This window comes from Eurytemora carolleeae, unplaced genomic scaffold (assembly GCF_000591075.1).
Source record: "Eurytemora carolleeae unplaced genomic scaffold, Eaff_2.0 scaffold1931, whole genome shotgun sequence".
NCBI classification, from domain to species: domain Eukaryota; kingdom Metazoa; phylum Arthropoda; class Copepoda; order Calanoida; family Temoridae; genus Eurytemora; species Eurytemora carolleeae.
The window spans coordinates 10,658-26,515 of NW_019397827.1; the positions used below are offsets into that span (position 1 = coordinate 10,658).

The following is a 15,858-nucleotide window of genomic DNA, read 5'->3' on the forward strand; positions in this document are numbered from 1 at the left end:
GGTGTACGCTAATCATTTACTAATTGTAAAGGCCATGTACTTCACTTCCTAAGGTCAATTTGTTTATTACAGTACTCGGGTGTGATTTCTGAAAATATTTAAATGGAGAATTTGTTTTCCATGTAACTATAAAATCCACTACTCCTTTACACGTGTGCAGGATTCCATTTTCACAGGAAGACGTACATTTACTGTCTTTTACAGAGCAATATTTCATCGTTAATAAACTGTTCTGAGAACACTGAGTAAAATTTAAGGTACAAAACCTCCCCTTACACTTGTACTCCGAAAGCGTACTGCATATTTGATGTTTGTACTGTATGAATAGGCCATAATCTCTTAATATCCTTTATTAGTAAACTATCCCAAGTGTACACTCAGGATAATAAACGCGGAGAAGTAGCTAAGATCCTGCCCTCCTGCTGAAATACAGTAAATAGATTGGAAATGCTTTTAATGAAAACGATGAAGAAAGATCGGATTAAATTCTATACTGAAATGGGTCACGTGTCCGTCACGCAGCACGGTTAAATCTGTACTTGCAGTGCGCTTGGATGTATGTTTATACAATGGATTTATTCTCTAAAATATATTTAGAAGTATCAAACGATGCATCCTAACAATTAATGATAGATATATGAATAAATTATAACAATTAGTTCTCTTTTACAATTTATTATTCAATCAGAAACGTCTAATGCTACATCAATTTATCAATTATACAATACATTTTGTTTAATCCAGCTTTCTGCAGAGAACTCGGCGCTTTATTATCTTTTTAATACTTAACCTGTTAAACCATCGATTTTGTCAATAAGACGAAAAAAAGCTATAAGTGGACAAAAATAAGTTTATGGTAAATATGAATAAAATGAGAAATGGCCAAAAGTAGTGTTGTTTTAAATCTTTTTTTTTGGTTTTTGATTCGCCGGGAAGCAGTTTAATGTAATTCTTGAGATAAAAAGAAAATTGGTTTATTCCTGAGCTCTAAAGATGAATAAAGTAGAAGAAGAGGTGACACAACAACTACAAAGTATAAATATTTCTTTTAAAAAAAAAAATTTTACTACGTGTGACGTGTACATTCTTAAAGGGACTGTATACGTGATTTTAAGTGACTCTCCATTTGATTGAATACATAATTCACTACGTTACCCTTTAAAGCTTTCTCTGATCGCAAATGTATGAAATATCAATAATTTTCTTTTTGAAAATTTATTATTTTTAATTGTGGTTTCTTAACACAGTGGCTTGTGGAATTTTGCTTCGGAAACCATGTAATAAAAGTGTTAGAACTAAATCCTAAATCTAGAAAAAATAACGATACCTTTACTCACATTATTGATGAGATTATTAATTAACCTTATTAATTAACCTTATTAATTAACCTTATTAATTAACCTTATTAATTAACCTTATTAATTAACCTTATTATCTTTAATTAACCTTATTATCTTCAATCACTACAATTTTCAATCATTTACTCAGATACATCTTTATTGGGTAAGTATGCTCATCTTAAAACACGTGAACAATCCCTTTAAAGAATCAATCACATCCTGTTTGTTTAATCCGATATTTCATATTTAGATAATGTTTAGTCGTGTTTATGAATCTGGAAGATGAATTTAATATTTTCCTAACATGATGTCGATGCATAAACTGTTTAGAAATACTCGGAACTCAACACTCCAGTCCTGGATATAAAGATATGCAATAAATCAGAAATAACAGAAATAAATCATGGCAAACTTCTTAAAGTGAGGGGTTGGGTGAATTGGGTAAACATTTACCTTGAGAGATTATGAACAGATTTTTTACAATCAGGTTCGTTTTGCAGCCTAATTCCCCTTTAAATCATAGTTTTTACTTCGCCAGGGAGGGGAATTTATGTCTGTCCCAAATATAAATGCCATTTATTTTGTGTTAAAATCGTGGGATGAAAAAAAGATAAGTCTGGAGAACTAATATACGGCTTCATATTTGTATTTATAGATAAATAGGAAAAAACTTCCTAAACACTCCTGAAAAATGAGAAGTGTTGGGTGCGAGGAAGTTTAAATTTCCAGACAAAGCTGGGTAGGGTATAAGAGGAAAATGGGAGGTGAGGTATAGGAAATGAGAATGTAGGGAAGTTAACGGTAGGGTATGGTTGGGGTTTAGAGAAGGTGGGGTGTCAGGAGGGGCACTGAGAGGAGGATGAAGGAATATGGGACGAAGGGATTTGAGGGAAAAGGGAGTAAGGTATGGAATTGAAGGTAGATAAATGTATTATACCTGGAAAAAAACGGTATCTGGTTGTATAAATACCTGGAGAGACAGTATCTGGCTGTATATATACCTGGAGAGACGGTATCTGGTTGAATATTACCTGGATAGACAGTATCTGGTTGTATATATACCTGGAGAGACAGTATCTGGTTGAATATTACTGGGTAGACAGTATCTGATTGTATATATGTACCTGGAGAGACGGTATCTGGCTGTATATATACCTGGAGAGATGGTATCTGGTTGAATATTACCTGGATAGACAGTATCTAATTTTATATTTATCTGGAGAGACGGTATCTGGTTGCATAATACCTGGAGAGACGGTATCTGGTTGTATATATATTTTGAGAGAAGGTTACTTGTTGTATATATACCTGGAGAGACGGGATCTGTTTGCATGTTTACCTGGAGATACTGTATCTGGTTGTACATATACCTGGAGAAACGGTATCTGGTTGTATATATACCTGGAGAGACGGTATCTGGTTGTATATTACCTGGAGAGACGATACTTGTTGTATATGCACCTGGAGAGACGGTATCTGGTTGTTTAAATACCTGAAGAGATGGTATGACATTGTATAATACACATATATCTGGAAAGACGGTATATGGTTTCATATTTACCTGGAGAGATGGTATCTCGTTGTACATATACATATATACCTGGAGAGACGGTATCTGGTTGTATATTACCTGGAGAAACGATAATTGGTTGTATACATACCTGGAGAGACGGTTTCTGATTGTATAAATACCTGGAGTAACGGTATCTGGTTGTATATTACGTGGAGAGATGGTATTTGGTTGCATATTACCTGGAGAGATGGTATTTGGTTGTAGGTTATATTCAGGAGGATACCAGAGAAGAACATCATAACAAGGAAGAGAAACGAAAGACGAGCAGAGATTATATTCCGATTCTGTTTCTTTCTTGGACCGCCTGAATTTTAAACATTGTTGGAAAATAAACTCATAGTAATTTCATGCTATGCATGACCCATTTAATTAATAAAAAACTACGCAGAAATAGAGGGTTTGATTTCATAATTATACAACCTTAGGGACATTAAACACCTTGACAGTTTTTACCTAGTATGTTTCTAACTCCCTCACAGCTTGCATTACTGATTGTACTAAGACGAGGACGTAGAGAGGAATGAAGGTTTTTAAGAAGAGGTCGCATCCTCAGTGGAGGATTATTGCAGTCACCAGTACTATACAGAGTTTGATTGTATTTTATAGTTCACTTTTATAAAATTTATTTTGGAAACACAAAGGAATTGAGTTTTTGCCACTAGTTCTGATTTTCAAATTTCTATATCTTTGCAATCCAACATTGTAGATCTCAGATATTTCAAACTATGAATTCTTTTAGATCCCATTTTAAATATCACTGGATTACAGCATAAGGTTGCAAAGTTATTAGAATATTTGAGTTTTTGTGGAAAAACTCAACTTCTTTGCAATACAGAAATGAACAAACGCTGTAATACTTAGTGTGAATTTCGGCCCAAAATAGAGTAAAAATACCTTTTTATCTTTTGCAAAAAATAAGAATAAATTAAATTATTGATAAAATATATTTTCCTAAGATATCTTCGAAATCTAGGAGAAGGAGGGTTTGAGGTGTCGGAGTCCTGGTTTTGAAGCCGGGAGTCAATACTTTCCTCTGAACCTCTAGGAGAATACGAACCTAAACCTGCCTGGAAGGATCGTCGGATAAACTGTGGAGTACGAGCAGCGACTTGTTTCAAAGCAGATTTCACACTGAAATCATGAGGAAAATTTGTTTCCTCCGTGCTTGATGGTAGTTTTAGTGATTTTCTGTCAAACCTTGGTGAATCTATTAGAGGTTCTGGTGGGAGAAGAAGAGAACCTCGTTTCAAGGCTGAATGGTTTAATCCATGAGATCCTTGTTCGATAGACATAGATTTCCGTTTATTAAAGGGACTGATACAAGAGTTTCCAACCTTGAGAATACCTTTTATCCCTTGGTTGTTAGCTTCATCTTCTCTCCTATACTCCGGGTATACCTCACTACACACACCATCATCTTCAATACTGCAAAAAGGTTTAGGAGTTTTTCCTTCAAGAGACCTTTTATTCCAAAGTTTTTTTGGGATCCTGTCAAATGATCTTTGAGGGCGCAATGGTCTCCGCCTTTGAGGATTGATTAGAGAATTATTTTCAAGAGATTTTCTCCGGATTGTTTCCGTATCTGTAACTTCCTGGACGGATTTCTGGCGAGGAAAATATTGAAATGATTTTCGTTTTGTCTGTGGAGTACAGTACTGCTCCTAAAAATTACACCAATTCTAAGAAAATATTTTATACTATATTTATCATTATCATTATCATTATCATTATCATCATCATTATCATTATCATTATCATCATCATCATCATTATCATTATCATTATCATTATCACTATATTTATCATTATCATTATCATCATCATCATCATTATCATTATCATTATCATTATCATTATCATTATCACTATCATTGTCGTTATCATTATCATTTTCATCATCATTATCATTATCATAATCATTATCACTATCACTATCATTGTCATTATAATTATCATTACCATTATCATATTCATTATCATTATCATTATCATTATCAATATCATTATTATTATTATTGTTATTATCATTTTTATTGTTATCATCATTACTAGCTTTTATTATTATTATTATCATTATTATTATTTCTTTCATCCTCATTTTAGTTTGATAATTAACATAAAATTCATGTTGGTTTGTCCACCTGTTCAAAGTTTGATGTTAATCTTGAAGCAGGATCTGCAGTTAAATATCCTGATCTACCAGCACATACACTCTGTCGAGCCTCAACAATAAATATCACTTTTATCTTGGGAAAAGGTTTTATCTTAGTTTCAAATTTAAGAGATCAGAGATGGAATTTAAAGAATTCGGTCACAGATCAAAAACGAAAAGAGTCGAAATCGAAACAAAGGAAATGAATTATTGCCGACATTTTGTATGACACCGACACTAATATGCAATAGCTGCTAAAGCAAAAACCTGATTGTTTGCAATAGAATGTTGATAAAAAGTACCTGGTTATTGCTGCTGGCTCTACTTACTAGAATAAATATTGCAGCATAGCTTCCTCCAGCAGGGAGATAAAATAGTAGGGCAGGGATAACCTATATCACAGGGAGATAAAATAGAAGGCAGGGATAACCTATATCACAGGGAGATAAAATAGTAGGGCAGGGATAACCTATATCACAGGGAGATAAAATAGAAGGGCGGGGATAACCTATATCACAGGGAGATAAAATAGTAAAGATAAAATAGTAGATAGATAAAATAGTAGAGCAAGGATAACCTATATCACAGGGAGATGAGATAGTAGGATAACCTATATCACAGGGAGATGAGATAGTAGGATAACCTATATCACAGGGAGATGAGATAGTAGGATAACCTATATCACAGGGAGATGAGATAGTAGGATAACCTATATCACAGGGAGATGAGATAGTAGGATAACCTAAATCACAGGGAGATGAGATAGTAGGATAGCCTATATCACAGGGAGATGAGATAGTAGGGAAGGGTTGAAGGGGATAAACGTTACCTGCAGGGGGACGTTAGTTTCAGGGAGATAAAAACTAGAACTGGAATTTTCCAAAATGTAGCATAATTTCAAATTTTATTTAAACGACAGAGATATTTGAAATGTTGAAAATGGTTGCATCTGGTAGTTTGTATTCAAGACTTAAACATAAATATTATTGTAATTTATTTACATAAGTGATTGGTTTACTGAAAACGACCTGGTAGAAGATTGCTACATATTCCTTCTCTGAGTTAAAGGAATCACATGTACCCCTGTGTACAGAAATTTAAGATAATCAGCTAAGTACAGACGTAAAATAATGCAAAGGTATTTAGTCTTTGCTACAAACTCTGATATTCAAATCCATATATCTCTGGAACCTGATGATGTAATCCTTTGATATTTCAAACTAAAATTGTTTAATCTAACAGAATTTATAGTTTGAAATATCTAAGGTCCACAACATTAGATTGTAAAGGTAAAGGGATTAGAAAATCACAATTTGGGGTAAAGACTCAATTCCTTTTGTTTTATTTATCTAAGACTACCCACATTGGGTGTTACCTGAAGGACAAACTAAATTTTTGGAAAGATTTGATGATAGATATTTATCTTATGCACACACTGGATTTGCACATTTTTATATGTTATTTTTCAAATCATAACTTTTTTATAAAGTCATTCCTATGAATGTTAAAAAATGAGATTGTGTTTTATATAAAGATTTTCTTTGGTAAATATATTTGAATGGTAAACTCTTGTTCCTGCAGAGCCTGTAGAGCAAAAAGGGTTCGGACCAACGAGCTCCCATGGCAGCAGTAGCGCCAGATACAACTAAATTAAACCTTATTTAACCAAATAGGCGCGTACACAGGGGGGGCAGTAGTCCTCTTGCCCCCTCCCCTGAGATTTATTGGCAAAGGTTAAAATCAGTTGTGGGGGGTAAAAAATGACTTGCCTTCATCTTCAAATAAATGTTTCCCCCTTAAAAAACCAATTGAAAATTTTCTTGGCGCTTCGCGCTATTTATTTTTAAATCTTATTTTAGTATTTCCCTTTTATCTAACCCCCCCCCCACACTTGATAAACAACTATAGCTAAGCTATATGCATTATGCAAGTGTTTGGCATGTCTTCCTGCAACCCTCATGAAAGCCAAGGGGGATTACATTAGGTGAGGATTAAAGGAGAATAAAGAGGACGGAAGGCTAATAATAGTCTTCAGACTATTGAGGACTTCAGAGAGTAATACAGAACTATACAGAGGGATACATTATAATTTATTGTCCTTGAATTGGGACTACAACGGACTACATGACATGTAGTAGACTTAATATAGAATAACAGCATTTTAGGCCAAGGTGGGGGGGGGGGGGCGGCCAAATAAAAAAATTTCGCGCTTCGCATGAAAACCCCCCCGCCCCCCCCCCCCCCCTGGCTAAAAGCCTGTGTACGTGCTTTAAACTAAATTTACCGATATTGTGTCAAAATAAACATATAAGAACTGGTTTATGAATTGAACATTATTCTATAATCTACGTGGCATTATTTCATTAAAACAGTTATACTAAAGTGATAATAAATAGACGACAAAAAAACTTCTTAGCTTATTATATTAAGAAGTTTATGATTTGTTACCGTGTTGTGCATATCCAGCTGGATATGTTCCTTTGCAGAGATTGCGCATTTATATTAGTTACAAATACTCACCTCTTCTTAGCGAAAGGAATTGAATCTTTGTAACAAAATCAAATATTTAAACCCCGATATCTTTAGATTCCGATGTTGTAAACATTTGATATTTCAAACTCTTATTATTTGATTTAACAGAATTCATAGTTTGAAATAACTAAGGTCTACAACATTTGGTTCCAAAGATATAGTGATTAGAAAATCAGAGTTTGTGGCAAAGGCTCAATCCCCTTCCGCTATTTATTGATTATCACTGTAGAAATCAGCTTAAACCATGGAGGTTCGAGCTTTTATGTTTTTAACCTCGGGATCATCTTATGCAGCCAACCAAAGCGGATCTCTTTGATAAATTGTGGTGGTCATATCCTGCATATTGTAGTCAAAACATATACACAATATATTTGCAGCAGTTTTTTTCTATTACGGTTGCTAACATAACACAATACAAGCTCTGTAACTTCTAAAATAGTTTATGTTTATTCTTTCATTTCTTATCAAAGTTTTAACGCAGACTTTGCAAAGATTATCGAACAAACGTAAACAAATAATTGCACGCTATGGAACAACGTTTATCTACATAATTTGCAAATGCACATTATAAATTCGGATTTATTTTTCATTTTACAGGGTTACCCACAAAGAATAAGGCTTAAGATGCGACTGTACGGAACTTCTTGAGATCATTTTCTCAAACTTCTAGTAGTCTGCAGGTGTACACTTGTTTTCTATCTTTGCCAGATCAATTGATTTATCCTTTAAAAACTTATTAAGTTTAAATTTAATATTTAAATAGTAATATTTAAAGAGTTTTACGTCGTTGTTAAAGTCTCATTCTTTGTGGGTAAACCTTTCATATCTTGAACATTTTTCATTCTAGATATCCGTGGATATTTGCGACAGTGTGAGCCGTAGTAAATTTGAATTCTAGATATCCGTGGATATTTGCGACAGTGTGAGCCGTAGTAAATTTGAATTCTAGATATCCGTGGATATTTGCGACAGTGTGAGCCGTAGTAAATTTGAATTCTAGATATCCGTGGATATTTGCGACAGTGTGAGCCGTAGTAAATTTGAATTCTAGATATCCGTGGATATTTGCGACAGTGTGAGCCGTAGTAAATTTGAATTCTAGATATCCGTGGATATTTGCGACAGTGTGAGCCGTAGTAAATTTGAATTTCCGAGCGGGTCAACCTTTCCGGTCCCAGTTTGTACCGTACCTAGCGGTCAGACTTTATGCTTCATAAGTTGAATTTACTTTTACCAAAGGAGCAGATTTGCTTGGCGATGGCCATTCTCAGATACAATTTCAGAGGGGTCCATTGAAAATACTTTGAAACTTTGATCCCTGCGATTAAATACCTATGGCTATAGCTGGTAGAAGATGGGTCAGAGTTGTTCTAATCTTCTTTGCCGGAGGAGGTTTACCTTGCACTGATCTTACTACCAGGTACAGTCTTATATAGAAATATGTTTTATTTTATATTACAAATTTTTGCAAATATTCTTTGAGAGTTATAGTGTTCTTAAATCCTCATAAATGGGTTGGCGTCCGAAGTTAAGTTGCTTTCGTAGCAAATCCTCAATTTTTACGAAATTATATAGATCAGATGGCTAATTATAGATTAGACGGCTAATTATAGATCAGACGGCTAATTATAGATTAAACGGCTAATAATAGATCAGACGGCTAATTATAGATCAGACGGCTAATTATAATCGTTATGGAAAGGAGCAAATTATCAGTACTTTGCTTTTTGATTGTTTTAACATCTTAACTTGCATAATATAATATAATAGCTCAAGTTCCGGCGTTGTCCGTGAAATAAAAATAATTTGAATTTTTAAAAAATAAATTGATGTTTTTTATTAAAAGTTTAATTTTTTAAGAAGAAAAAATCTTTTTTTCGCCTATATTACCCTCAAGGTACTCTTAGGTTTCCTAAAAAAATCAGCCAATTCGGTTCAACCGTTTGGAGCAGCTATAGCTAACATATATACAAATATATATATATTTATATATATGAACGAAGAGCCTTATTATATAGATATTTTCCATACAGAAAATTCATAAATTGCTTTTTAGTTTTTACAAATTTTTTTCCAAAATGCTCAAGTTTAAAAACGGAACATATATTTTCTTGCAAATGTGTATTGATAAACCAGGGATAAAAATACAAAATATTACCTGTACACAGATATCAGGGTCCACATAATGTTGCTGCAGTTGGAAAACATGAAGGGAAGTGATATAAAAGATTTACAAACCTAAAATAATCTTTATTTAAAGGAATTGAGTCTTTGCCACAAAATCTGATTTTCTATTTCCTACATAATTTCAGTCCAATGCAGTAGACTTTAGTTATTTCTAAAATGAATTCTGTAAAATAATCAAAGTTTAAAATATCGATGGTTTACACAATCAGGTTGCAAAGATATGAGGATTAGAAAACCTGAGTTTGTGTGACAATAGATTAGTTTACCATTGATATATAGCGTCGATCCACTAGACTAGACACAGTTCCTTGTAATATCAATGCTTTAACCGCTACTCCTAGAGTGGATTCAAGTAAACAGAAACAACAGATCCAGATTAGAAGATGGTTTATTGATGTTGTCAGTTTAGGATTTCCTCTGAAATAAAAAAAATGTAGTGTTAAAGAAGAGTATAATGCGTACGCAGCTCTCTCTATATACATTTAACTGTGAATAGTTTATTTTAAAAAAAAAGCTTTTATAATGTAGTATGTACCGCGCGGGTAACCATTGTGGGTTCATCTCTTAAACCAAAGATAGATTTCTTTTAGTTTAATTCGCATTAGAATTTTGCGAACTAAAGCTATTGATTTATCTTGTATACATATTATATAGGATACTGTAATGACTAGTTGTACCTGACTCCAATAATAACTACTCCATTAAGAAATATTCCTGTTACTCCAACTGATATAATGATTCCAGCAAGAAGACCAGGGGAAGGGGAAGCATCAGGGTTTGATACACAACTCATGTTTAACTAAATGTTATAATTCAATAAAATTTATATAAAAGAGGTTAAAATATCTTGAATCTTTAAAAGTTTTTTATCTTCGTTTGCCTAAAGACATTTGACTTAAACAATTATTTCTTAATCAATGTTTCTTGGTTCTAGAAGTCAAGTGCAGAAAAAATTAAAGGACTCTCATACTTACAATTTACACTCTCTCTCTCAGAGGACTTACAACATTTAATTAATTAAAGGACTCTCATACTTACAATTTACACTCTCTCTCTCAGAGGACTTACAACATTTAATTTTAATAATTAGAAGAGAAAAACTGAAAAATATGTTTCAAATGATTTGTTAATTTATAAAAAAAAAATGTAAAGACATCCGCACAGTACAATTGCTCTGAGCGTGTGATAAATGCTGTAATTTGGACAGTCAGAGTTTGTTTTAGAGCGGACGGGGATTCAGAATTTGATAATTAGTGAATCTTTACTTTCGTGCCTGTGTTCCTCATCCAAATTAAGATTATTTGTTTCTTTCTATTAGATTAGATAATCTTTGTTTAAAATATTAAAGGTTTACAACATTACATTACAAAGATATAGGGATTCGAAAATTTGGGTTAGTGGTATAAACTCAATTTCTTTATTCCAACATAGCTCAGGCGTACTTACATCTATTTAGTTTCGCGCGAAAGGATCTTGTCAATACAAACATGGATAGATTATCATTATTTTTCTCTATTTATATTAGTACATGATATCATATGTTAGTCATACACCTGGTTCGATGGAACTGAGTAGAGGAGGAGGGTTCCGTTCTTATCAATCTCAACCATCCTGACACTATCCATCCTTCGTAAAGAAAACTATTCTCCGACCTGGACTTGGATTCAAGAAAAATATTCTCTGAAAGAATATTATTACTACTGAATAGCTTTCAATAATATTGATATTCTAAGAAAGGGTAAATATAATTCTAAAACTATGTGTGGGCGGTAAAATTGGTAATGTAACTGAAGGGAGGGGCAGGTTGTAATCGAAGAGCAATGTTTACTTTACTCTTTATATTGCTCAACAATCACCATTCAATCAACCTGACAAACATAATAAAACAATAATTAAAGATAACGGTGATTAATATGTCCAGAAGATTGAGAGCTCTAATTAAATAAACATTTTCTTGAAAATTCAAACTTTTCGTATTTTTTATTTCTACTTTTATCGTTGAGCAAAACTTTTGTACATTTTGTAATTAAAAAAAATATATAACAATTTGACTGATAATTTGATACAGCTACGGAATCTTCTTGCATTTAGTAAGTATGTTTTTTAATCAAAAAGTCTTATCGACTAGACACTTAATGATTTTATGATTTCAAAATTGACATTTTCATTTTGTAATTTATTTAAACAAATTCAATAATAAAAACTATCTCGTAAAATGAGCAGGGGGTTAGTGTTAAAAAGTCTAATGATTTATAACATGAAAGATGAGTATAAAGCTACTGTGGGATACTATTCCCCGTTTATATCAAGGTATCAAGGGCTGTATATATCATCTACGCTTCTTTTTTTAAACCTCTTGAAAAAATATCAAAAAAGAAGAAAAACTAGAAAATAGATTAGAAAAAGAGCAGACCTGAAAATTTCAGGATTCATTTTACACCTTGTGTTTACATTAAATCATCTACCCTCCCCCCCCCCCCTNGATAGACAGATAGACAAGAGAAGTTTATTCTTTACGTATACGTGTAAGAGATCAAAAAAAATTTAAGATGGATTTTTTTTTAATGTAGTTGTTTTGAATATGCAACAAATAGATTCGTTTATTTCTGAACAACAATAATTACCAAGAAGGCAAAAGATTTCGAATTTTCCACGTTTTTTTATTTTTTATTTGCACCTAAACAGGGACAGAGATGTACTAAAGGGTAAAGTATATAATGAATTGTCTCTCAACCGTTTATGATGGACAAACCTCTTCTTAAAAACAAAATTAGCAAAAATCCACTACAAAGAAGGGGTACAGTGATAACCAGATAACTCTGAAATAGGAAGTCGACTGTTGAACTTAATTTACGACTTTAAATTGTCCAATGAAACATGAGGGATAGCTATTGTGCAGTGTAAACAAACCTCAGAATATATATAATATAGAATAACAGGTGGCAGCATTTGGTTTGGGAAGTGTTGGACTGTGGAGGTTATGCAGTACAATACATAAAAAAAATACAGGATAAAAATTCTTTTACAATTTAACAAACGTTTTAATGAATTTCTAGTAATACCTGGCTCAGCAGGAAAAGAGCTACTCTGAGGTATATCAGAACTCCTCTGTAGGAGAACAGAACTTTTCTGAGGGAGAGCAGAATTACTCCAAGTGGGAACAGCGCTAGGCTGTTCATGACTCAGAAGAATGTCTAAAAAATATGAATGAAATATTAAAATACATTTTTAAAACAATTTCATTTTAAACCTTCCCGATGATATTAAGATGTTGAAGCCCTCGTTGTTCTGTGGAAAAATTCGTTTACAAACCAAATAATTTAGGGTATTTTAAGGAATACAACAATATCTTTTAATTTAAAAGTGTTTAGAATCGTGATAACTACTAAGTGCAGTGTTTAGGAAAACTCTGAAAATTTCAACAGCCTCAGACCAATACTTTTTGAGTTATGTTAAAAAAACTACAGGGGGGGGGGTCTAATTGCCCCCCCCCCAGCAGGAATAAGGCTAAGCTACATGAAGTGATAACCAGAAAACTCAGGAATAGTAAGACGATTCTGAGGATAAAGTTTTAACTTTACAAAATTTATAAACCATGAAACACAGCAATTGTGCAGTGTGTCTGGTAAAATTATTTGCTTTGTAACACCATGAAATACACTTAAGTATTAATGTAATGTCGTCTTCCTATTTCATTGTTTTCTTGTTATTACTGTATATAAAGTTACATATCGGAAAAGTCATTGATAAGTAAATATAAAATCAGTCGTCACATGTTTTTATTTGACAACAACAACAAAAATGTTATTTTTAACNCTGTATATAAAAGTTACATTTCGGAAAAGTCATTGATAAGATAAATATAAAATCAGTTGTCACATGTTTTTATTTGACAACAACAACAACTGGACCCTTAATGAATTTAAAGCAGCCAGCCTTCGTAGGATTGAATGAAATTACATTTATATTAAATCATTTATTAGAACAATGTTAACTAAATAAGCAGGGGCGGATACAAGGGGGGGCGGCAGGACCTTCGCACCCCCCTGACGGATTCAGGGAGGGGGCGTATCCCCCCTCCTGAGATTTCAGAATAGCTCCTCAATAGCACTTAAGGGAAGGAAAACCTAGTGCAATACAGAAAAAATATCTTTAAAAAACTTTTGTTTCTATATCTGAATGTTTTTGTTCCGAAATAAATCTAGCACCCCCCCCTGTAAATAAGTCAAGACTCACCCTCTCCATTATCTAGCAGTTCCTGTTGATGTGGATGGTGGATAGGATGGAGACTGGGAACAGCGTTATAAATTAAATTTCGTCCGGAAACGTATTTGTTTTCCAAATGTTTCGCACAGACAACACTAAATTTTCCCTGAGTCCAGAAACCTGGCCTTCCTGTAAAGGTACTCTACGTTTTTTTTTAACTTTTCATCTTTTGGAAAAGAATGAAATCTTATCTTGTTTGTCTGATCCGTGTTACAATTTAACACTGAACAATACCTCATGCTTGTTTATACTGAGAAATCATGTAACTGATCAAAACAAATCCCCCCAAGAACAGTGTACTAAATGTACACAATAACATACCAATACATGTTCACAATGTAATACCAATACAGGTGCCACCTGTTATTCTACAGGGTGTCCCACGAAACATGACAGTATGCAGGACGACTTGAATGTCGTCTTGATTTTTGATATAATTTGCTGCGTTTATTTGTCAACCTAATTTTAGAAGTAAATTTATAGAGATAATAATCACAAAATTTCCCTTGTCCTGCCATTTCCAAAATGTGGTCTGCCTTTTTTGTGCTTTCAATATTGCCCGAGATATGAAGAATTTCGTTCAGATTTCGACAATTTTGCTTTTATTTAACAAAATTGAAATCTGAACCAAACTCTTTATATCTCCGGTAATATTGAAAGCACAAAAAACGCAGACCACTTTTTGGAAATGCCAGGGCTAGGAGAATTATGTGATAATTGTTTCAAGAATCATGCATGTTAAAGTAGATAGAAGACTAAATGTCACAAATAAATTCAAATACCAAAGACGACTTTCAAGTCGTCTTCCTATTGTCTTGTTTCGTGGGACACCCTGTATATTATATATATTCTGAGAAACAAACCCATTCCACTTAAAAAGTGATTTTTATAACTTCAAGTAAAGGTTTTTTGGTTTGTAACAACATAAAATTAACTTCAGTATTATGTATTATTTAAATGTCGTCTTCCCATTCTTCAGTTTTCGGCTAATTACTGTATGTGTTATTGTTTCTAAAAAATAGTGTTAGAGGGATGTTCAGTTTTTTAAAAGATATAATTAAAACCTTTAATCTTGAAATTGTGAATACAAGCAAATCAATGATGTCCTAGTGAAAATCAACAATTCTTGTTTTCCTTTACTCATGTCAGCCTTTAAAACATAAATTCTATACAATTTTCAAAATGTGACTTATTTTATTAAACTTTCAGAATTTACTTTAAAAATTTAAAATGTTAAGAGTTTTTTTCCGGTTTGGATCAATTTAGTATAACTGAAATTTTGAAGTTTTCATTTAACTTCCATTGTTCAAGGACTGACTCTTTATTTTCGAGTGACCCTGTAAACAGAAGAGTCATGATCACATATTAACATTGAGGATCTGATCTCTGTCAAACAATTCTTCTATTTGGAAAGAAGAGGAAACTTTTGTCGTCTTCCTCGGCCTTTTATTTTGTTAGTTTAATTTTTAATATGCTTTTCATTTTTTTCGCCCACGGGGGTCGCGTTTCAACGTATTTTGGTCGGACATAGTCTGAGACGTCTTATATTATAAAAAGTACGGATGGGAAGATCCTATGATCAATAACGCAGAGCCCAGATCCAGGGGCGTATATAGGAATTTTAATCCCCAATTTCCTTCCCTATGTACGCCACTGCCCAGATCTTCCAAAGTTAACGCGCGCGCGGTGACGGCGCGTCCGTTTGTATTTTTTTCCGCTTCCGCACCCGTTTTCTCCTATAATGTTTCGTACATACCTGCTGATGTTAAGATCTTATAAAAATGTTTTAAAGAAGGAAATTTCCACCA

At 33.2% G+C, this 15,858-nt stretch overlaps 1 protein-coding gene across 2 annotated transcripts; it reads right to left on the reverse strand.

The window, feature by feature from the left end:
• Positions 1 to 659: 659 nt before the first annotated feature.
• On the reverse strand, positions 660 to 14,358 carry LOC111716029 (uncharacterized). Of its 2 annotated transcripts, XM_023491439.1 has the most exons (17): positions 14,021 to 14,358; positions 12,847 to 12,978; positions 11,338 to 11,410; positions 10,462 to 10,583; positions 10,051 to 10,201; positions 9,756 to 9,835; positions 8,930 to 9,024; positions 6,641 to 6,710; positions 6,094 to 6,148; positions 5,368 to 5,457; positions 5,055 to 5,135; positions 3,865 to 4,574; positions 3,367 to 3,491; positions 3,093 to 3,217; positions 1,640 to 1,697; positions 981 to 1,026; positions 660 to 790 (listed from the first exon to the last, which is right to left on the reverse strand). In XM_023491439.1, exons 3-17 carry the CDS (start codon positions 11,407 to 11,409, stop codon positions 736 to 738), a joined length of 1,935 nt encoding a protein of 644 aa, XP_023347207.1. In that variant the 5' UTR covers position 11,410; positions 12,847 to 12,978; positions 14,021 to 14,358; the 3' UTR covers positions 660 to 735. The 2 variants fall into 2 exon arrangements, with proteins under 2 accessions (XP_023347207.1, XP_023347208.1); XM_023491440.1 differs by lacking the exons at positions 12,847 to 12,978; positions 14,021 to 14,358 and having other exon boundaries at positions 11,338 to 11,482.
• Positions 14,359 to 15,858: the final 1,500 nt, after the last annotated feature.